The sequence below is a fragment of the Rhinichthys klamathensis genome, unplaced genomic scaffold, assembly GCF_029890125.1.
Source record: "Rhinichthys klamathensis goyatoka isolate OS25496 unplaced genomic scaffold, OSU_Roscu_1.1 h1tg000003l_1, whole genome shotgun sequence".
NCBI lineage: Eukaryota > Metazoa > Chordata > Actinopteri > Cypriniformes > Leuciscidae > Rhinichthys > Rhinichthys klamathensis.
The window spans coordinates 5751513-5776449 of NW_026606556.1; the positions used below are offsets into that span (position 1 = coordinate 5751513).

Below are 24937 nucleotides of genomic sequence, written 5' to 3' on the forward strand. Positions count from 1 at the left end.
CACAGCTCATTTCCTCTTCCTCTAATGCCACAAAGTGAGAGGAATCGTAAAGTATCCCAGAAAGGACAGCTACTTTACAAATAAAGAAGTTAATTCTGGATAAATTGACTTTGACCCCAGTAAAAATCCTCAGGATTAATTAATTGCTCCAATTAGGTGATGAATGTGGCCACTTAGACTAATTGTCAGTGGAGCATGGGCTTCTCCAGTCCTCATGGGAACTTTAGGGAGCTTTCAAGAAAAGGCTTTTTCTGAAAGTAAACCGCCTTGTATTGAAGTTGTAGAAGGCAAAGTCATTATAATCGGTCCTCCGAGAGTGATTAGCAGCACATGTCAGATTTTTGTTTTTACATGTGAATTTGTGTGAGAGATTAATGGCCGCTGTTAGTGTGCTTGTGCTGTCTGGCTAGTGATAAACCAGCTGTTTCCCTGGTTAACTATCAGTGTGATAGGATCGTTGTATTTGTCAATGAGGCTTCTGAGATTTGTGTAACAGACCAAACAAGCTCTTGATGAGTGGGAAGATTAGATCAATCTTGTTAACTTATTGGCAACTAACTTTTATATTTTCTTTTTTTGGGTCCAATTAACTAATTATTAACTACAGCTTTTGCCCCAAACTCCTAATTAGTGCTTATTAATAGTTAGTATGGTAGTTGTTATTTGTAGGTATTGGGCGGATTAAGGGATGTAGAATATGATCATGCAGAATAACTAAGTCATTAATATGTGCTTTATAAGTACTGATAAACAGCCAATATCTTACGCATGCTAATAAACAACAAGATAATAGTGAGAAATTGACCATAAACTAAAGTGATACCTTTTTTCTTTTAACTAAAGCTTGAGTTATATTGTCTTTGACTATCTGTACATTCAGTTTGAAGCTACTTAGGTAGTAAAGGTCAGTCTGACTGACCAATCACATTCATTTTGTGTTTACATGCCATTTAGAGGCAGGTTTAAAAAAAAAAAACACAAATAACAACACGCACAGCAGTGTTTTGGTTTAGTGTATAGAGAAAACATCAAAGAAATTATCAGAAATGTGAAATACTTAAAAAAAACATATCCAAATATCATCACAGACATACTAAGATTCAAGAGTTTGGGGTTTTGGGTAAGATTTTTAGATGTTTTTGAAAGAATTTCAAATTAATACAATTCAGTTCAATAATTGTATTTTTACCATTTAACATATCTGTTTTCTATTTGAATATATTTTAAAATAATAATTTATTCCTCAAATCTTCAAGTCTTCAGTGTCACATGATCATGTTTACAAAGAACTAATTATTTGATTGGCCAAAAATGTCCAGTTTAGTGGCATCCAATCAAAAAAAGATATATGAGATCTCTCTGTTCAAGAAAAATTTCTTATTATTATCAATGTTGAAAACTGTTCTCCTGCTTCATATTTTTTGTGGAAACCATAATACATTTTATTCAGGATTCTCAATAGAAAGTTTAGAAGCATTTATTTGAAATAAAAATCCTTTGCATTCTTGCTGAAAGATTTGACGCAACTAACCTGGAATTTTTGGGCCGATCTAGTAAATAGCTCTATGTTGGTAGTTGGAAAACATGACTTTGTTACCAGGCAGACTGATACACCCAGACTATAGCCAATCCCATTTCAGCCAGCTCCTCCCATTTCTGTGTGCAATATCCCTCAGACTGGCAGTGTCTGTGGGTGGTCCATTGCCATGCCGTCTGAATCTCGACATCCTAAGACTAAAGATTGTCTTACATTTAATTCAGAATGTTTGAACATCGAATTTGAGTGCCTCGAATACTAAATATGTACGTCCAGTTTCTACATTGCAGCAGTCAGCTATTTAGAAACCTTTTACGACACCATAAAAGAACAATTTGGTGTACAAACCATGAATGACCACTGAGCATTACAGTGCCTTACAGGCCCACATACATCTATGTTTCTATTACCGGCGTCTCTATTCAAACAGTAACTAACTCCATTCTCTATGGATGTCAGCTGCACAACTTTGCCTTATGGGCCTTGTACTGATGGCAGCGGCTGCTCCCCTGATTAAATTCATCACCTTTATTACAGTGTGGAGTGCAGGGCCTAGCATGGCTGACTGCTCCTGTTGCCCATTGAGGGCATTCATCTGCACTAACGGGGGCAGGGGTTTACGCATTAGACTGTGAGCATCACGTCTGCTTCACGCACATGCATCGCTCACAGGTGACACGCCAGGGCCGGTCGCACGTCTCATATCTAAAGGCCACGCTACTCTTCAGAGCGGGGAGAAACATCTCTCTACTACACTGACTATGGCATAATGTGTATCAAATACACTGGTGCTCGCTTGCACTTGTTAAAGTGGTTTTGGCCAATGGACACTTTTCACAGACTGTGATGACGCATTTCCACAGTTATTAAAGGGGGGGTGAAATGCTATTTCATGCATAGTGAGTTTTTTACACTGTTATAGAGTTGGATTCCCATGCTAAACATGGACAAAGTTTCAAAAATTAAGTTGTACGTTTGATTGAGTATTTCTATTCTCAAAATACTCCTTAGTATTCGCGATCATTAGTTATATTAGTTACCAATGATCGCGCGCGCGAACTCGACAATCGACTACTGTGGACTTCGAACGAAAACAGGAAGTAAATACAGGTATGTGAGCTGGCTAAATTAACATCATTTTTATTAATATCTTGCACATCTACTGCAGTCAGATTGACCGTGGTCACTCTTAATAACACCACTCACATGGCTGTGCACTTGTAATGACACATTAAGGTTGTTAAGAGGCTAAAAGCAGGTTTAGAACTTGCCCCATTGAAGTCAACAGGGTGCGAATTTTAAAAAGAGGATAACACGGTGTAGGCAACACCGATTTTTGTCGTTTTTGTCTGTACTGACAGGACTCCAAATGTACAAAAAAATGAGCTCAATGTTAAAATTGACGGAGTTCTCCTTTAACATGAGAGTGACTGAAACTGTGTGTTTCACCCCCCCTTTAACATTGTAAATCTAGTAATGTTAGATTATTCTTTGGGTTATATCACCTTGGCATTAAATTTCAGTGTGTAATAAAATGGCTAAAGGAGTGATTTGACATCTATCGCTCTTCTGACCAACTTAATCAATTCCTCAATACTTATTTTTTTCCTCTTTTGGAAAAGTCATAAACGCTATTGTGATTTTTCTTTTTCTTTTGCTTTTGGAGCATTATTTGCCCCATTAATAATAAAATAATATTATATATACAATACAATACATACAAGTTTGCCCAACCTCCTACTTCCCTTTCTGAGAACCCCGAAAATGTGAAAAGTTTCCATGGGAAATGTCATGCAATTTTAGTAACTATATATATATATTTCACAAAAAAAAACCTGGGGGTTTAAATCGTGGCAAAATCATTGGAGATTTTGAATTAGGATTAAACAATGTCCCCAATCACTAAGCTATTATTCACAAGTTCACATTTTAATTTAAAATACATATTTGGCTTCAGCACACGCTGCTCTAAATTCCCCTTGAATTACTAAATGAATACATATTTTAATATTTAATACAAAACAGTCAGTAGAGATAGAGGTGAAATTGGGGTGGTGGATTCCTGATTTTTTTTTCTATGTGATTAAAAAACACAATATTCCTGCCCTTTGACCTGCATGCGATTCCGTGTTTTAATGGATTTTCCTGTCACTGATGCAACTCAAACTTGAAGTTCAATTGGAGGATTTTCTAAGCAAATATTGATATATGTGATAAACTGCACTTAATTTGATTCATGCAATAATATTGTTAATAGATTAACAGTTTTAAAATGTTATTCAAACAGCTTTCTCATCTAAAGTGTCTAAAATGACCAAGTACACGGACAATCTCCCCAGAGCAACCCAGAGTTAAGTGAAGTGCTCTAGGGCACAATAACAATAGAGGATCCCAGACAGTCTTCAGTATATGGCGCCTTCTGATTAAATGTGAACTTATGACCTTTAGAAACTGAAGATTTCACCGGCCTGGATCTATAACTACTAAACTAGCACCAAATGTTCAAGAAAAAAACCCCAACAACAATGATAATGATATAATAGTAATTTATGGGAGGATATAACAGTTCGTCTAGTTTCGGTAGATTACAGTAGAGTAATTTACAAAAATTAACAGTGCTCTCGCAGTAATAATGTCAGCAATTGCCTAAATCTAAAGTGCTCCCGAGCTACCGCTTGTACCCGATTGTGTGATATTACAAACAAAAGTGTAAAATGAATGCACATTATGAGATGGATGCAAGCCGACACAAACACACACATTCACACTCTCTCATCCAAACAGAGCCAGATTTGTTGCATATTACAACAGCCCATGGGGAATATCACACATGCGGTCTCACGCAGCTTCTGAGCTATCGCTTGCCTCGATTATCGATGCTGCCACTGATTTTCAACACTCTCGATTCATTTCTCCATTTTCATTCTCCAAGAGCCGTGCAGAAAACTTTCATGTATGATCAATGCAGTGGTCCAGCATGAGCGGTAGACCGTAATTTACGTTCTAGGACAGGATAGAGCTGAGCTCAGCAAAAGCCCGTGATTTAGGGTTGCTTTGGTGATGGTTCCACCATAGCGACAAAGCATCTGAGATTAAGTATGTTGAAGAGCGCAGCCCATATGTTGCAGTGCTGTAGCGCGACAACAGGACATACGCTTCTCAACGGATCCAGAGACACATTTTCTGTTCTGATAATCACAAAAGACCATGACCAATTGCAATTAGTTTTCTAAGAGGCATGCATCCATTTGCACACTTGCTTAACGTGCAGATCTGAGCAGTATGTCCTGTTTATCTAAGGTCAGGGATCAGTTCTGCAATGGTTCAATAGTGGAAGTGAAACCGACTCTCATGAGCACAAGACTAACACGCTGTCTCAGTCTGATGGAGTGTGTGCTCCCTTGACAGCGTTATTAATTCAGATTTGCACAACCTAGACTGTGACAAACCCATAATACGTGGTGGATGAAACTCCTCTAACTGGCATATTACTGAAAAAGAGCGCATTAAACAGCATGACACATCTCTACGCCAGACTCTCACCAACTCTCGGTGTAAAAAGCTGTGAAAACTCATGACGTGAGTCATACTTTGCAATTGAAATGCAGAATATTATTCATGTTGGCAGGTAAGATCAGCCACATAGTCCTGACTACATGGCTAATGTTACAGGCGAACATCACTGATGTTGTCCAGAGAGGGAAGCTAGTTTTGACCAGAGGGAGAGGCTGTAAATGTGAGTGGCAAGAAACAAACAAGAAAGCGACTGCAATTCACAAAGCACAGGCCGCAGGCCCGCCCAAGGGGTTTATGATGATGATGTCCGAAAAGCAAGTTTAACAGGGTAGTATTTATAATAGTGTCTATATTGACAAATGAGAATATATTTCAACAGAAGTTGAAAAAATTAAACTGACATTTTGCACTGACATCACAGAGGAGTCATTAGGCTTACGTCATTCCACTGCGATGTGCAGATGAATAGGATCCTCGGGTATTTAACTGCGGATGCCAAGGGACTACGTCAACACGGAAATGTTGGGCGCAGATGATTCACTGGCAAATAACAGTTATTTAGAATGGTGTATGTCAGCAATTATAAACCTTGCAACCTACCTAACTTGTGCAAGGGAGGGTGGTAGCGCTCAAGGGTGTCAGAAATATGACGACTCTCTCTCCCTCACACTGTAATACGCAAGTAATGATGAGTAATGGATCAGTAATGTAGAGTAATGTGTGTAATGATGGAGTTTTATAAATGTAATTTCACCTTATAGGTTTACTCAAGAGGTTTTACTAAATTACTACAAGCACATCATGATCTGAAATTACATTTGCTTTGTTTTGACAACATTTTCTTTCACGAATGTTCAATTGGCAGTGAAATTCCATAAAGTAAAAGAAATGAAAATGCATTTATTAAATAGGCAGGAGAATTACACTACAAGTGAACAATGAAAATCAGTCTGTCACTGGCAGAACTGCATGCATCGAGGAATAAAAGGAACATTGAGCAATAAAAGGGGGCCCTTTCTAGAAAAGCATGGGTCGATAGATAGATAGATAGATAGATAGATAGATAGATAGATAGATAGATAGATAGATAGATAGATAGATAGATAGATAGATAGATAGATAGATAGATAGATAGATAGATTTTGTATTATCCTTTGATCACTTTAAATGGCTATTTAGCGTAATTTATTTGCAATAAAGGCCAAGGCTCTCTATAAAACATTTATAAAACAGACTAAACGAGAAAAAGAGCACAGTTTGTGCAAATATATAACCTCATTAACAACTTTATAGAGTTGACAGCAGGAAATGGGTAAGAGGTTTTAAAGAATTAGTCAAGAGCCCCCTGGTGCCACAGTTCACGAAATTCCCACCCTTAACCACAAAGTACAGAGAGGTCGACTGCTCTGGGACCACAATTAAACCATGTCATGGTGCACAGTAGTATTTGGCAAACTAAACTACGTGAATACTGACGTATTATGCTCATACAGCCAGGGGAAACGGTTTCCTTCACAGTTTATGCCGTTTATTCACAGTTTAAACGGCATAAACTGTGAAGGAACACTTTCCCCCTCAACTTACTCTTATACGCATGTGTGGCATTTTGTTATTTTAGTAAACAACAGTTCTCGCGATGACTATTTAAATTGCAACGGTCCAGAAGAGGATCTGAAGGTGACAGTAAGTTTCTCTTGCTTGTAAGCTCAGTCACTTATTTTCTGCTAAATGTTCATTATCACGTAGGCATTAGCAGTCCAAGTATTCGCTGATTTGGAACGTTCTCTTTTAGAACAGTCAAACCGTCGGAACGGGCCAAATTCTAAATCGAATTTTCGATTCAAATCTGTTCTCTCCTAGTGTAAATCTGTTAAGAGTTTAAATGAGAAACATTTTACTTGTACGAGTTTCATTATTATTATTATTATTATTTTACCTCAGAGAAAGTAGCTATCCAAGACAATCATATTCTTCTGGTGAAATTAACCTTTTGCATTACGGTCTTATTCACATATGAAACAAAAATATATTTTTCTAACGAGAAATCCATCAGAATCACTGTAAAATCATTTCGCAAGCCACAGGTCCCCTTGCAACGGAGAAGTAGCGATCTCCGAGCGCAAACTTAAGCAGCTTTTAAAGCTGAACTATAAGGCTGTAAACGTAGTGAGATTGATTGGCAAAATAAGGGCGAAGGTCTGACACCAAAAAACACAACTGGCGCCATAAATTGTTGCTATTTTGCGTTTTGCCTTATGCGTGGACAACCCGCGCGCAGTTCCCAGCAATGCCATTCTGTGGGATATTTGACGGACACATGTCACTTCATCAACATTACCTTCGTCGAGAAGCCGTTCGAGGTGGTTGAAGATCCCGCAGAAGTTGGGCAGACTGCTCATCAGTTTCTTATCGTTCATGAGCTGCATCAGATAATCAGGGGTCGGCTTCGGCTTTTCTTTCGTTTCCATTTCCCCCACCATATTCCACAGAAATCACCACTGACGCCCCAAAATAGACAGGAAAAAGTCCCAAAATAAATAAAGGCTGGAATATAAATAATAAATAGAGTACAAAAACGCAAGTGAGGAAGGCAAGTGCCTGTGAGTCTTCCGCGGCAAAGGATGCTGTCTCTGTCTTTACGCACAATCCGCTGCTGCAATACTGCAATTCTGGGATGACAGTTGTTTTAGGGCAGCTGATGAAATGAAATTAAATGAACAAAATGAAATATATACGGGTGGAGAGTGAAGCCTTTCAGGTCTCCTTTCAAAAACAATTCCCAATAAATCCCACAAGTTACTCGCAAAGGCGACGTACTCCCGCGTGCCCAGTGTCCCTCTTAAGATTTATTTTAGCGAGAGATTTGTCCTTAACTTCCTCTTGAGGCGGTGAAAATGCACCCTTTCCCCGAGTTCCCCAAAGCTTCCTGTGTCTTGTCTGTCTTTGTATGTGTGCAGCACTAGAAACGTCTGTCCCCCCTGTCTCTCACGCGCAATAAAGGCGCTTTCTCAATGAGATTGGCATTCGGTCCTCCGTTACCGAACAGCTCTTCTTGCGCTCGCGAGTCCGTCACATGATCACACTGAGTCTCAGCAGCAGAAATCAGACTGTGGGAGGAGAGAGAGAGAGAGAGAGAGAGAGAGAGAGAGAGAGAGAGAGAGAGAGAGAGAGAGAGAGAGAGAGAGAGAGAGAGAGAGAGAGAGAGAGAATACATTTGAAAAACAATTAGCCCATTTTAAACGCAGACTCGATTCTGAAACATACGTATGGTGGTGCGTGTCTTCAAATGAACTATTAGGCCTATTTTTTCCAATGCGTGCAAATTGCAAGTGAACATGAATATCCATCCATTCCCCAAAACCCTTGTTCTGCATCAATATCTAGCACTATTTCTGAAATGTTTAAGCATGCCCAACACAATCATGAGGAATAATTAAACTTTTTGTTTTATTTAAAGGGATACTCCACCCAAAAATGACAATTCTGTCATCATTTACTTACCCTCAAGTTGTTGCAAACCTGTATGAGTTTCTTTCTTCTCCTGAACACAAAGCAAGATATTTTGAAGACCGATTGGAACCAAACAGTTGATTGGCACCATTGACTTCCATAGTAAAAAAAAAAAAATACTATGGAAGTCAATGGTGCCAAAGTTCCAATCGTTCTTCAAAATATTTTCCTTTGTGTTCAGCTGAAGAAAGAAACTCATACAGGTTTGCAACAACTTGAGGGTGAGTAAATGATGACAGAATTGTCATTTTTGGGTGGAGTATCCCTTTAAATCATCATTTTACTTCCCATCATGTCATTCCGAGAACAGATTTTCTTTCTTCATTGAAACACAAAACATTTTATGAGCTGCTCTTTCATAAAATTGGCTGTATTCGTAATCTATATGTTTGTTTGAAAAACAGACTAAAAGTATAGTTTTATTATACTTTAATTGCACCTTTTTGCAGCTCGGACAGCATAAGAAATAAAATTATGCTAAATTGGAGCGACATGAAGGTGAGTGAACAATAAAAAGGTTACATTTTTTCACCAAAGCAACATTTTTCAGATATCTTTAAAATCTACTTTGTAAAATCTAACAGTTGTTTTAACTAACACTTTTTTGTTACATTTACTTAATGGCTTAACTTCATTGAATAAATCAAGCCATTTACATACCATGCCTTGTTTACTCCAAAAACCCAAGTTAAGATTCATTTATTGGTTTGAGTGCCATTTTGTCAAATTTTTGAGGCGGGGCAAATCTAAATAGACTTAATATTTTTAGTTCCATTCACTGATTCCCCAAAGTCATCTTGAATGTTGAATGTCAATACAACGGAAAGATTACAAAGACATAAAGCTGACTTCATAAATTGATGTTGATTTTCCTAAAATGTTTTTGTTTGAACTCGACATTATGGATCAGTGTTCCCTTTGGTGGGACACTTGGATCTTCATTTTTGTAATTCTCCTCCTATTGATACAGCGATACAACAATAAATCACAGTTATTTTGGTTTCAAAGGAAGGGAAGTAATAAATGGGTTGTCTTTAAGAGGTGACCTAACTTCTAAATAAATCATTAAATAGTCTATTTTTCTGGTGGAATAAGGATCTTTTAAAATGTTATTGCGAACACATGTCATAAACACCTTGTGAAACTTTTAATTGGGTTGACATAATCCCTCTATATTTGTGACAGTATCTTGCAATTGACCATGCTGAGTAACACACATACTTCAACATTTAGCATGCATGCACACAACTATGGTAACAATTAAATTTTTTTTTATTAGTTGTAACAACAACAATTTGATTTGCTTTTTTAAATTGTGCTAGTACTCAAGGCTGCAAATAAAATTGGCAAATAAAACAAACAAAAAAAAATAGTAAAACAAAGCAATTGCACAATGTATTCATACCGCAATGCACTCTGGGAGTCAGTAATTCTGAGTAGACTAAGTCAAGAGTAAATCTAAAGTAAATTATCTACAGTTCTTACTGTCATGTAAGTGAACTAACTAAGCATTTGCCAGTACAACTACTATTCCCATTTCACTTTACTTATTTTTGTCTTAAGACAATCAGTTTGCATGCTTTTTTAAGTAAGTCTAACAAATTAGTTTTTACAGTGTACCTCTTAACATTTAGCATTGACACTTTAACAAGTTAATACTGTATTTTGTTGCTGAGAACGAAAGTGCTATCCTCTTAAGGCGTTTGTGAGACTGAGTGTGTCGCATCGGTCTAATATTAAAAGACTCATTTGTCTTCTTTTGGCTGGCTAGAATAGTAAAGGAGAAGTGCGATTGACTAAACGCCGGTGCACATCAGAACATACCACAATGGTAAAGAAGAAAACAAGGCATTTATCTCAATAGGAGGACTTCCTCTGCAAAAAAAAGAAAAATCATTACACAATGCGGATGGAGGCTAATTCTTCGTCAATATGTGCCAATACTCAATTAAAGCTAATGCTATGGGAACAGCTCCTCCCTCTGGATTAGGCCGCTTTTTAATTTACATAATTAACATTCTTTTTGTCCTTATTGGAGCAGCATAAAAACAGCACAAGCAGAACGCTTACAGCGCTAGCATTCGTTCTTTGCTTTAATGCAATGCATTAGGTTTTGAAAAACAAACGCTAGTACCAAACTAGCATAGGAATGGCAAAGCTATCAAACATTTCAGAGAGAAGTGAAGTTATTTTCCCACACAGCAAGCATAATTTATGAGTGCTTAAATCCCTTCATTACTATGTTTATATAAATACTCTAATTGGCCTAATGGTTTTGTCACTTCTTTTGTTATCCAAAGCAGTTCTCATGCATGGTGCTGTTTGGCTTTTAGACGCAGCCATGAAAGCTATTGTTCCAGTCACCGTTTGACGTTACATTGGTCCATCGCTCCTATTCACGTGAACGGAAAAAAAACAAAAAACAAGGAGCACGTATAAGGAATAGCCGGAAAACAAAACGAGGGACAACGCACCAGAGGGCTGAAGAGATGAGGGGAGAGAGGGCTGGCGGCCCAGTATCTGACAGCATGGAAACAAACGACCCACCAGAACAGGAAGGGATTGTCCAGGTCCTGCCCAGCACCTTTTCATCCTTTTGTGATGCTCGGGGCTTTCACATGCAGATCGCCTTGGACGCAGAGGCCTGTGTGAGGGCGCCTTGCCCTCCTGACTACAGAGAAGGGGGTATATTTACCCCTCACCCCTTCTTCAGTGAGAACTGCCCCTCCACCCCGCGGCTCTTCGCTCGCTCTCCAAATGACGGAAGCCTTGTTTGAGAGCAGAGGAATTACATTAATGAATGCATTCCTTCACACATGCACCCTGAAACCAGGCAAGGAGAGCAAGCTTGTCTCTGTTTGGTCGAACCAGGGAACAAGTGCACTGTCGCTCTCAAACTCTCGCCTTTCATCTCGCTCCGGCTCCCTCTTTCCAGCTCTATCACTTTTTCACTTGTTAGCCCTCCTTCAGATCCCCCTCATAAACCCCGTTCTCTGTAAGTGCATGTGACCAGAATGTGGGTTTGAGCCGAATATAAAAACAGCCTGTAAACTGATGAAACCAAGGAAAAGATGAGCCTTCACAATAATTCAATAATCCATTTGCATGCTTTTGAACAAATATATGAAGGGTAATTAGCCAAATGATCTCATTAGTATTCGTTAGTAAAGTTTGGTTCTACTGTAGAACACTTACTTTTTTCCTTTTTTACATTTGGATAGACACTAATACTCACAATATCAACATATGGACACTTAAAAAAAAAAACATAATTTAGTCTAATCATAAGCTAGTCATCATGAGAAAAAGTTCCTACAAGGTAAAAAATTACTGTTTTTTAGGAACATTTGGTCCTCGCAACGTAAGGTTTGCCAGGACCACCCACACACACACAGGTAACTGAGTGAAATTTATTCTGTATATCATACTTCTTGAGTGTTCTCCTCAAATGATTTATGAAATGTTTACCCATTATACCCTCTGCTATGAAATTGTGTTAGAGTATACTGAACCCAGTCCAGTCGCCAATATCCTGATATTGTACGCTATCTATGAAACTAGCACATTTTACGTACGAATACGTATGCATAAAAATAAGATCTCTCAGAATAACTCTCAAGAGAGCTGAAAATTGTTACAGTATTACTAACAGCAGCAGCAGCAGCAGCTTATTTGAATATAATATTGCTTGGCTTAACTTAATGATTAACATTTTATTGAAAATATTTAGGAAATCAATGCGCTGATGTGTCCTCTATAAATGTGAAGAATCTGTGCGATTATAGTTTGTGAAGCCCGGGTGCATTAAATTTAATTCAGTCATGAATGATTGAATGCATTACTGAAACAACCATGAAACATCAATAATAATTTCCATAACTGAGCTCCAAGGCTCATTTCCAGTGCAAAATGTCTTATCGAACACATTACTAAATTTGATCATGTTCCACAAAATAAATCGGTCATTAGTTCCCATGGCAGCCCCGTGGCTCAGTGAACACTGAACATCCATGAGAACAGCCCTAGCCGTGAGACTGTGCCACCTACCACAGCCACAAAGCGCCCGGTCAGGTTGTCTCCAAGTTTTGTTTCTGGCCGAGTCTTTTGTAACACGAATCCACTGTGTGCTAATTTGACGCGCTGCAGAGATAAAGGGGGGAACTCATGTTAGTTTCAGCATCAGAGGATCGGAATGTGGGCCATTTAATGCAGGAGTCAGACAATTCCTCTCAAACAGACCCACATGGTTAAATGAATAGAGAAGTAATTAACAGAAAGCCTTGACTCACTGGATAAAACAATATTCAAATCAGAGAGAGAAAAAAGAGAGAGCGACATAATGATAATGGAGCGAATGATAATGGCAAAATAATTTTAGTGTTATGAAACTGGGAATTATGAGGAGGAGAGGATAAATCAATAAACAAAAAAAAATATGCTTTTTATATTTATCTTTCAGGACCATGTTAATGGCAATTACCAGAAATCTAAAAACTTGTTGGTCACAAGAAAGATCCTAGTCTAAGAAACAATTTTTTATTCCTATTGTAAATCTACATTTTTACAAAATGTATAGTTATTGTGTTTTGTCTTGAAATAAAATCATACAGTACATGAAAAAACTTACTACGGATGCCATAATAACAAACTCACATCCATAAAGACAATGAGCACAAGATATTTAGAGTAGACCTATTTATAGAAGGCCTAAATGTAATGTATGTAGGTCCCTATTATTTTTAATAAATTCACATTTGTATTGTCACACTGTGGTTTCCTCAGGAACAGACTGAAGACTCTGATTATCGATACAAACTCAAACTTTAATAATAGTACTCTGGAACAAGCTGACAGGCAGGGGAAACACACATAAACGCAATGGCGATTGGACAAAGACTGAAAGAAAGGGTGCATCTTAAATAGCCAACAGAAACGAGATAATTAATCATACACAGCTGGGACAAATTAACTCAATGATAGTAACCATAGAAACGAAGGAGTGGCAGAAAAAAGAACAAAGGAAAACAGGAACCAATCAAAACACAAACTGAAAATCCAAACATGCACTGACATGTGACATTACCCCACCGTCCCGGGAGGCGCGTTCTCGCACCGCAAAACATCCAAATAGGTGGGAGGGTGGTTGTCCTGGAGGCTGACGAGGCCATGGCTTCGGCAGTATGGGAAGCCTCTAGGGCATTGGCAGTAGTTCAGGGGACCAGGGCGGAGCTGGCGGCTCGGGAGACCAGGGCGGAGCAGATGGTGGGAGAAGCCAAGGAGGAGACAGGAAGGACTTGCAGCAGGAGGTGGAAGGTGGGATCCCGGCTGCAGCCAGGCAGGCAGCCCATGGTGGAGCCGATGGAGGGAGGAGCCATGGTGGAGTAAGGGTTGACGACTCCACGGGCCGACAGTTGGAGTCAGAGCAGGTGGAAGAGGAGACCAGGGTGTAGAAGGAGAGCCGACGAGCCAAGGCGATGCTGAGGATACGGAGGGGCATGGCGATACCGACGGCTCTGGCGACCGAGGTGTAGGCGGGGATCCAGACGGCCGCAATGGAGCCGGAGCGACAGAGGACCATGGTGGAGCTGGAGGGAGTGAGGAGTCCAACGGAGCCAGAGGGACGAAGGGACGAGGCGAAGTCAAAGGAGTGTAGTCCTGAGGCGAGGGCAGGTAGACGAACGACCAAGTTGTAGCCAGAGGGACGAGGGAGCCTGGCGGAGCTGGTGGACTGATGGGCCATGGTGGAGATGAGGGAGGTGGGAGCCAAGGTGGAGCTAACGGACTGATGGGCCGAGGTGGAGTCCTGGTCGTGGAGGCGGAGATTGATGGAGCTGGAGACTGGCAGACCCGCGGCGACCCCACATCACTGATGGTGGAATAAGGGTGAGTAGAGGGGCTGACAGGAAGCAGTGGAGGTGGTGATGACGAAAATATGATGATAGGAGGGGGGAGAGGGAGGCTGGGTGGGAATTTGGGACTGACAGATAGTTCCGGGCAGACGGATAAAACATATGGAGGAAGACATGGTATTTTGGTGTCGAAGTCTATTAAAACCACTTCTTCTGGACTCTGGATGAGGACGGGAACAGGAGACTCAGGTGTGTCGGTGGCCATCTTAGCTGAGGGCTCAGAAGCGTCCGACCATTTTGACAGAGGGCTCTGGCGTGGCGGTGCCCATCCTGGCAGAGGGCTCCGGTATGGTGGCGGCCATCTTGGGACAAGACTTGGGAACGGCGGCCATGACGGGACGAGACTCTGGAACGGCGGCCATGACGGGATGAGACTCTGGAATGGCGGCCATGAAGGGACGAGACTCTGGAATGGACTCTAAGATGGGCTTGGTTCCAGACTGAGACCCAACACTCTCCAGACACCAAATCAAGGTTTCCCTCCAGTCCAGCCTTGTGGTGTATGGGAGGTCAATGGTGTGGTGGAAAGTTGCCCCGATCTGAAACAGGGTCCTCAGGGTGTCATTTTCAAGGGAGCTGGTAATGGCAAACCGGAGGAATTCCCTCGAAAATTCTAACAGGTTGTGACAGAGATGAACATTACCCGTTCATCCATTTGCGTGGTCCGATCTTCTTTTACACCGTGGTTTCCTCAGGAACAGACTGAAGAATCCGATTATCGACACAAATTTAAAAAACAATTAGTGTAGTGGCAGGGGGAACAGTTTACATTTCCACCGGGGAAGCCGTAGTACTTTGTAAAAGTCTTAAAACCTCAAAATAGTCATCAAAGAGGATAATCTTGGGCCCCGAGAGCCAAAGCAGTGATTTGTACAAATTTTTTACCAAAATAAGAAAATATTTTACCCAACTGGATATGAATATAAAAGGCAAGATCCTTACAGCACAAAAGTTCGAGACATCACCACCAAACTATCGGTACTGGCATCGGCAGATGTCACTCTGAATAATCGGATATATTAGTGGAGAAATGTCGTGCATTCCTAGTCTGAAAGATTCATTCACAAATCTGCTGTTTTGATCTTTTTTCCTCCACTGCTATCATGTGACCTGGAATATAGTGCATACATTATATGGACCACTGTTGTTAAACTATTATGGTGCCCCCACATTTTGGTGTCCCCATTCATTACAAGTGTATGGAAAAGAGCGACTAGGACATTCTTCAAAATTTCGGCTTTTGTGTTCCACAGAATAAAGTAAGTCGTACAGGTTTGCAACTACATGAAGGTTAGAAAATTTTCATTTGAATAATATTGGGTGACTTATTCCTTTGAATCAGTGCGAGGTAACCAAAAGTAAATTTTACTGCTCCTATGTGTCAGAATAGATCAAAAGATCACAAAACCCCATCTAATCATGCAAAACCATCATTCCACCTCAGCTCTTTCTCTATTGTCTACAATACTGACAATTTATTGTGTCAACAGGGGATCTCTGGGAGATTCATGTAAAATGAGTTGTCAGGCATATCTCTTTCTCCTCATGAGCCTCTTCCCACCTGATTTGATACTGTGTCCCTTTGAGGCTTTATGCCATGTTTGTTTTTGTTTGATTTAAACCCTGTTCCAAAAGGAACCCAGTTGTGTTGACAAAAATATTCATATTTATTAAAATTCAGTAACAAGTCCTGGGGCATCTTTAGTAGGCCTAGTCTCTATTCCGACAATTTCTGCAATAAGATTAAATGCAAAGCTGATTGAATTCATGATATAAATAGATCTAAGGAGTGAACAAAAATGACTCCGTATACTTGAGTGTATCAGTGACATCAGATTTGATTTGCCATATATATGAGTAATGTTTCCCACATGCAAAAGCTCAGTCTTTAAACACAAAGAGCTAAACTGTTTTATCCCCACTAAGAGAGGATGTGCCCGGGCTCTTCCCATGACAGAATATGAATGATGAGATAATCTAATGGCGTCAATATGATGCTATTACAGGCTGCCAGTAACCCAGTCTGAATGTGATTTACATTACAATAACACTTTCTTCTTCCTAGGCCTTATCACATACAAACCAATTTCTCCTGCTCTAATGTATTCATGATTATTGATGTCTGTAGTTATTGGTTTATTTATCACCATTTATAATCAAGCACACTCTATTATATGCTGTGGGCTTCAGTAGCTCTTGTAAATTTTCCGTTTGTGTTCCTTTTATACATTTTTTGCGTTAAACAATTAGACGTGTGATTTTAGTCTGGCAGGCGATAAAATGAATGAAAAAAATCTCATCTGAAGACCAGAATGGGGTGGCCTCTTTTAAATTGTGCCATTAAAAAAAAAAAATCCTAAAGGTCCTGGATTCTAAAGAATAAAATTATTCTTAACTGCTACTTTCCACTTAAAAATAAAGTTAATAATATTTTGAATTTCCAAACAACATTACTTAAGAATTTTCTTATATTTTTTCTTAAGATCGTTCAAAAGATAAATCTTAATAAGAACTTGAATTACTGAATATTCTTGAATATTATTATTATTAAAGAATAATTTCCAACTCCCTAAAGGTAAGATATTAGGTTGTTTCAAGTTTTAAGCATACAACATAACACTAGCTATAATTAATATTACTGTTACTAGGGGTGTGCACACATACTCTGAAGAGACAAAAATTATTGATTATTAGTCGTGATTGTGTGTGATTGGTGATGTGACTTTTTGCTACATTCGAAATTCAGTAACAACTCTAAAAAAAAAAAGAGTCCAACAGGGAGCATTCACTCTGTGCAAGAAAGATGGACTGCAAATGAAAGCAACGGACACAACGACTCACATCAAGCCAGTTGCCACAAAAAGTGCACACTTATGATTATTACAGTAATCTGAAGGCAGCACAAAAGTACAGTATTTGAGGTGTTTTTCATTGATATTGATCAGTAAGTCAAGAACCGCCATTCGATCACCATGCAAACACCACAGTCTGTCATTTTCTTCTTAAAGTAGGCATGTTTCAGAAGTCGCAATATTCTTTTATTCCCAATTGCCAAAACACAATATCCGAAAGTAGGACGGGACTTGATTTTGTCCATGGGGAATTGATTGGATGGTGGTTTGCTATTGGTGGATCTCATGTGAGCGACAGGTTGTCCCGCCCACAAAGAAAAAATGTGCACAGATAAATCAAATTATAAAAAATACTGCAATATTTAATAAAAAACAAGAATTGTCAATTTTGAGTTCATGGTGACTTTATGAATTTATAGGAACATTCTTACAAACTTTCTTCTTACGAATATGTTTGTGAATCCGGCCCCAGAACATCCTGGCAACCACCTAGCAGCACATAGAATACATAAACATACATTAAATGCAAAAAAAAGAGAGAGAAAAAAAGACTTGTTTTCTAATGTTTGACATTTTTGTGTTGTGAAAGTCTAAGCAGCATCACATATTAAACCATGATTTCTCGCAGTGTGTGTTCTTGTCTGGCTAAGTTGGTATGTGTTGGAGTAATGGTGTGTGTGCACATTCAGAGTGGACAGTGACTCTGCGAGTCCAGTGCAGACAGACAGCGATTGTCTTCCGATGAGAACACTGTGCACTATTGTAACCTGCTGGGACCAGGGTGCAGAGAACCAGGACACAAAGAAAATTAGTGTACTTCCAGCTCGGAGATATCACCACACTGGCCTCTCTCAAACAGACATACATGGATAATAAGGGCTCCTTCCATGTACCACAACAGAGAAAAATCTGCCACACCACTGATGACCTCAAAGTCACTCAACCGAAGGCATTGTGTCAGTGTACTGTTGCTCACTGCTGGATGGGGTGAGAGGCAGGACATTTGGAGAGCTCAGAGGTTACAAGAAATCCAGTTTAATGGGTCCTATTATGCTCATTTGCATTTCTGTCAGGACCACTATCGTCAAATACGATTGACAGTTAGCATACAGTTTAGATTTGGTGCTATGGTTCTGTTCTGGGCAAGAACTCCCTGCGCATCCATGCAGTCTAGCATGAATAAGAGCAATAACCCCCCTTAGGGTAAACAAAACCAACAGGAATGTATCGCAGATATCATTAATTCAAGATTTTAAAGTACAACATAATTCGAGAATTTATTCTGATTCAAAGGGCACTCAAAAGGCCAAATCCTGACTGGCGAAAGGAGGAGCTGGGGAGGGTAATCCGCTCATGAGAACGCGATAGCTGCTGATAATACTGAAGGAGATTATATATATATACAGTGATAGGCGTCGTATTCCTATAGGTAGACGTGTATCAACTGAGAGGCAGCGGATGCGAGCTTGACTAACGTGACCTGCCAGAACTGACGCGGTAACACTTTACTTGAAGGGGTGTGCATAAGACTGACATGACACCTTTATAATCATGACATGACACATCATGAATATGGAGGAGGGTTTATGCATGTTTATGACAACTGTCTTTTAAGTGTCATTCACTCAATTATGACATTTTTAATGCAAATATGACATTGTTTGAGATGTCTTTGTTATGACACCTTGACATAAGCCAATAAATCATAACCTGTCAGTGTCTTTGTCATGTCAACTTGACATTACTAAGACAACACAACCTGTCAAAAACATGTCATAAACATGACATACTGTAGCAGATTAATTATCAAACTTAAGAAACCACTTAGCTTTATGGGTTAACATTACATTAAACTGTCATGTGGCTGGTTTTAACATTGGCTGTCATGAAGCCATTATAACATTTTAATGACAAATTCAATTTGTACCACTGTAGGTCAAGAAAAATATTCATGACACAGTTATAATGGCCTCATGACAGCCAATGTCAAAACCAACCACATGACAGTTTAATGTAATGTTAACCCATAAAGCTAAGTGGTTTCTTAAGTTTGATAATTAATCTGCTATGTCATGTTTATGACATATTTATGACAATTTATGATGTATTGGTTTATGTCAAGGTGTCATAACAAAGACATCTCAAACAATGTCATATTTGCATTAAAAATGTCACAATTGAGCGGATGACACTTAATGACAGTGGTCATAAACATGCATAAAACCTCCTTCTGATTATAAAGGTGTCATGTCAGTCTTATGCACACCCCTTCAAGTAAAGTGTTACCAACTTAAAAAAAAATAATAATTTAAATTTTTTCAGCACCTCTTTTCACCCTCTGTCTGAACGTTCTGTTTTAGTTTCAGTTTCTTTAAAACCTGCCTTCCAAAAAGCACAGTCTGCTCTGATTGGTCAGCTGGCCACAGTCTGTTGTGATTGGTCTCCCACTTAGAGGACAGGACATGCTGACAACACGTGACAACCAGGCCTCGCCTTTTTGTCTTTTTTCTTTTTTTGCGTATGCCTTAAGGGGGAGTTATTTAAATCAAAATATACAATTGCCAAAGTGCGATTCATCTTGCTCTAATTGTTTACCACTCGCGGATACATTATTCTTCTATACTAACTTGCATCGTAACCTACGATTCAATAGGTGTCATCATAGTACAGTCAACGTGTCGTACCCAAGTTTATTAGATCCATGTCGTACAGTGTGATTTGTCATGATCTTATAGGATTCACACAGTCTGTAGCAGGTGTTAGAGATGTACAAAAATGTCCATTCACTTTATCAATTAGTGGATTTTGTTGAATTTCATCGAGAATAATAAAATATCTTAAAATATCATCACATTTAATGCATGTGCCTAATTTGAAATTCTAAGTGTCTTTTTTTTTTTTTTTTTTGGCTACAGCAAAAACAAGACTATATAACTCATCACAAAAGTAATCCTTTCGATTTTAGTGTTAATTTCCAATTTTTCAGAAGCCATTTGATAGCTCTGTGTGCGGAAAAGACTAATGTAACTCTTTATGCACAGATAATAATCACCATCTGCCATCAAACTCAAACACAGCTTTCATTAAACATTCAACAATTGCTGCCTCAAGCATGACACAGGTTTGATGTCAATGTTTCTTGTGTGTCTTGTGACATGCCAAACTGTATTTATCATTTTGAATGAGAGGTGACAATATGTATTAACATCAGTCAGATTTTTTCACCCATTGTATGTTACCATGTGAAAATCATGTTTGATTTAATAGAAAAGTAATAGAACAATTCTCTTCAATAAGTTGCATGATTTGAGGTATCATTAATTATACACTCACCTAAAGGATTATTAGGAACACCATACTAATACTGTGTTTGACCCTCTTTCGCCTTCAGAACTGCCTTAATTCTACGTGGCATTGATTCAACAAGGTGCTGAAAGCATTCTTTAGAAATGTTGGCCCATATTGATAGGATAGCATCTTGCAGTTGATGGAGATTTGTGGGATGCACATCCAGGGCACGAAGCTCCCGTTCCACCACATCCCAAAGATGCTCTATTGGGTTGAGATCTGGTGACTGTGGGGGCCATTTTAGTTCAGTGAACTCATTGTCATGTTCAAGAAACCAATTTGAAATGATTCGAGCTTTGTGACATGGTGCATTGTCCTGCTGGAAGTAGCCATCAGAGGATGGGTACATGGTGGCCATAAAGGGATGGACATGGTCAGAAACAATGCTCAGGTAGGCCGTGGCATTTAAACGATGCCCAATTGGCACTAAGGGGCCTAAAGTGTGTCAAGAAAACATTCCCCACACCATTACACCACCACCACCAGCCTGCACAGTGGTAACAAGGCATGATGGATCCATGTTCTCATTCTGTTTACGCCAAATTTTGACTCTACCATCTGAATGTCTCAACAGAAATCGAGACTCATCAGACCAGGCAACATTTTTCCCGTCTTCAACTGTCCAATTTTGGTGAGCTCTTGCAAATTGTAGCCTCTTTTTCCTATTTGTAGTGGAGATGAGTGGTACCCGGTGGGGTCTTCTGCTGTTGTAGCCCATCCGCCTCAAGGTTGTGCGTGTTGTGGCTTCACAAATGCTTTGCTGCATACCTCGGTTGTAACGAGTGGTTATTTCAGTCAAAGTTGCTCTTCTATCAGCTTGAATCAGTCGGCCCATTCTCCTCTGACCTCTAGCATCAACAAGGCATTTTCGCCCACAGGACTGCCACATACTGGATGTTTTTCCCTTTTCACACCATTCTTTGTAAACCCTAGAAATGGTTGTGCGTGAAAATCCCAGTAACTGAGCAGATTGTGAAATACTCAGACCGGCCCGTCTGGCACCAACAACCATGCCACGCTCAAAATTGCTTAAATCACCTTTCTTTCCCATTCTGACATTCAGTTTGGAGTTCGGGAGATTGTCTTGACCAGGACCACACCCCTAAATGCATTGAAGCAACTGCCATGTGATTGGTTGATTAGATAATTGCATTAATGAGAAATTGAACAGGTGTTCCTAATAATCCTTTAGGTGAGTGTCTTTACATGCAATAACAGTTTGTAATTGGATTAATGGCTCCATCAGGCTGAAAAGCCTTTATGTAATCAAAATACATTAAATACATTTCGATCCGATAGTGTATAGCTCTTAATCGGTTTAACAGGAAACTTTTAGCCATGTAAACCCTGGAATCAGAATACTTTTTCAATCAGAATCAAAAATACCTTGCACACATGTGCAGTGCCTTGATGTGTATGTTTAAATATAATAACTAGGAGATGGAATATTTACTAAATATTTGCTAAAATAAGCTTTTTTAAAATTTTATTTACATATGTCATCAAGGCAAAAAGGCCAATTATGCTTGAGGAAACTCCAGTGACGTTCTTGCAATGGCCTTTTCTGTTTCTGAACACAGCGACTGGGTACTGTGCATGTGCTAAAGTTTGGTTTGGAAAACATTTAATGCACATGCAAATTAATAAGTGAATCGGACTACAAATAGAACTTTCAGAGTCTAAAATCAGATTGGATTTATTCAGCCTGATGGAAATTATTGCCCATTCATGTCCCTTGCACAAGCAATGTTGGATGATTTCCATGCCATAGTTACTTTTTAGGGGTTTCTTGATATCTCTAGGATTAACTATGAGCAGTAGTAATGAGTATGCTTGTCTATATGCTTTCCCCATCCTTAAAGCTGCCACGCTGATCCCTGACCTGCTCCTCCTGGATGTCCACAGTATTGGGCCAGATTTGAGAGTAGAGGGATGAAGCAGCCCTCATTTGTTTACACTGCAGTAGACTCTCTATTCATGTCTTTCAGAGCGAACGTCCGCTGTTAGTAAAGCAGACAATACTGTATGTCTGCAGAATGCCCTGTCTGCCCAAAAGAGGACCTACTGCTGGACTAACCAAAAAGGGTTTATGAAATAGAGTGCAAAAACTGCCTCAACTTTTTATACTGTATGTGGAACCAAGTAAACAACCATAATTCTTCTTGATGCCTCAAATGCACAATAGCCTACATCAGCGACAATTATGCCGCAAGGTGCTGTAAGTCATATTAGGACAGGTTACACTATTTCGATAGTCCACTTTTGACATTCTACTAACTAGAAGTAGCTTTGTTTGCAACTACATGTCAACTAACTCTTTATTAGTAATAGTATTAGTTGACTGTTAGGTTAGGGTTAGGGTTTGAAGAATAATTTAACATGTACTTGCAAAGTTATAGTCAGTAGAAAATCTTTTTGGGGACCATCGAAATAAAGTTTTATCAAATATTAAGCAGACAGTCTACTAATACTCAAATGAGAGTTAGTTGACTTGTAGTTGCAAAGTTACTTAAAGTTAGTAGAATGTCTGGTAACACTTTACTTGAAGGGGTGTACATAAGACTGACATGACACCTTCATAACCATGACATGACATATGTCATGAATATGAAGTAGGGTTTATGCATGTTTATGACAACTGTCATTAAGTGTCTTTCGCTCAATAATGACATTTTGAATGCAAATATGACATTGTTTAAGATGTCTTTGTTATGACATCTTGACATAAACCATAACATCATAACCTGTCAGTGTCTTTGTCATGACAACTTGACATTAAATTAAGTTAAACTGTCATGTGGTTGGTTTTGACATTGGCTGTCATCAGGCCATTATAACTGTGTCATGAATATTTTTCGTGACCTCAACTACAGTGGTACAAATTGAATTTGTCATTAAAAAGTTATAATGGCTTCATGACAGCCAATGTCAAAACCAGCCACCTGACAGTTTAATGTAATGTTAACCAATAAAGCTAAGTGGTTTCTTAAGTTTGATAATTAATCTGCTAGGTCATGTTTATGACAGGTTGTGTTGTCTTAGTAATGTCAAGTTGTCATGACAACGACACTGACAGGTTATGATGTATTTGCTTATGTCAAGGTGTCATAACAAAGACATTTCAAACAATGTCATATTTGCATTAAAAATGTCATAACTGAGCGAATGACACTTAATGACAATTGTCATAGACATGCATACAACTTCCTTCATATTCATAACATGTGTCATGTCATGATTATGAAGGTGTCATGTTAGTCTTATGCACACCCCTTCAAGTAAAGTGTTACCGAATGTCTAAAGTTACCTGCAAGGAAACTCAATACTAATTGTACTTGTTACAGTAATTATTAAAATCACGTCCCATAATTTTCATTGTGTGTTTTGCATTGAAAACGAGGTGCGATACTTACAGAGAGAATAAAATTTTTATTGCTCAGACGTTGCTCATTAATAGCTCAGGAGACATTGCACTTTAAATATCAAGTCCTAACATTTCTAATGACAAATAAAAACACTCAAATATGAGACTTAAGAGCACAAAGATATATAAAAAAATGTGTATAAAGCTCATACACTGAAAAAAAAATTTTATTTAGGATTTACCTTAAAACAAATGTAACTCTTAAATTGCTAGTAAATTTCCCAAATAATGGCAAAAAACGACAAGTAACATTGAATTACACATCAAATTTTGAAGTAGAAAGACTGAAATAGTATTTTCTTGTAAAACGTACTCCAATAACCTTTGTTATATTAACAAATTTGTTGACTAAAATTTCATAAGAGTTCTAATTGAAATCTGGCTTTTGATTGCTGACTGATATCTTGGGCAAATCTGAGCACAGACATTTGATTTCTTCTGAAACAGAGTTCTACCAGAAAGACTCGGGAGATAGAATGATGTAACAAAGCATTCATTTATTGACATAATCCGAGGGTGGCGGATCTGCGTCTCCTGCCTGAAGACGAAGGCGGGGCGCAGCCGACCCCCCGGGAGGACAGGACCATCCTGGTGGTGGCGGGGAGGATGGAGGTGATTGTGTGCGTCAGTGTCTGTGAACTCAAACATGTGTAAGTGCAAGTATTAAGACATGATTGGATAGATGTGAAGGTAATAAGTGACCGTAATTTAGTCTTCCTGGCAGAACTTATGCTAAAGCTTTCATACACTAGGGGCTTTTTTTTTCAGAGGAATATCTGAGAAAGCAGGAGGCTCCATTTGCTCACCATTTTATCTCAATTTTGTATAACTATTGCAATAT

General features: G+C 39.0%; 2 protein-coding genes across 7 annotated transcripts in view; one reads left to right on the forward strand and one right to left on the reverse strand.

The window, feature by feature from the left end:
* Positions 1-8144, reverse strand: part of LOC130084739 (KH domain-containing RNA-binding protein QKI) — a 125851-nt gene extending 117707 nt beyond the window's left edge. For 3 of the 5 annotated variants that reach the window (XM_056250200.1, XM_056250191.1, XM_056250209.1), the window contains exon 1: positions 7392-8143. In XM_056250200.1, the coding sequence (XP_056106175.1) occupies positions 7392-7533 (142 nt within the window). In that variant the 5' untranslated portion in view covers positions 7534-8143. Of the gene's footprint in view, positions 1-7391 lie in introns of all 5 variants that reach the window. The other 2 variants (XM_056250218.1, XM_056250183.1) reach the window with 2 other exon arrangements.
* The window catches only part of LOC130084729 (zinc finger protein 184), a 230809-nt gene that overhangs the window by 154287 nt on the left and 51585 nt on the right, over positions 1-24937 (forward strand). The window lies entirely within an intron of this gene.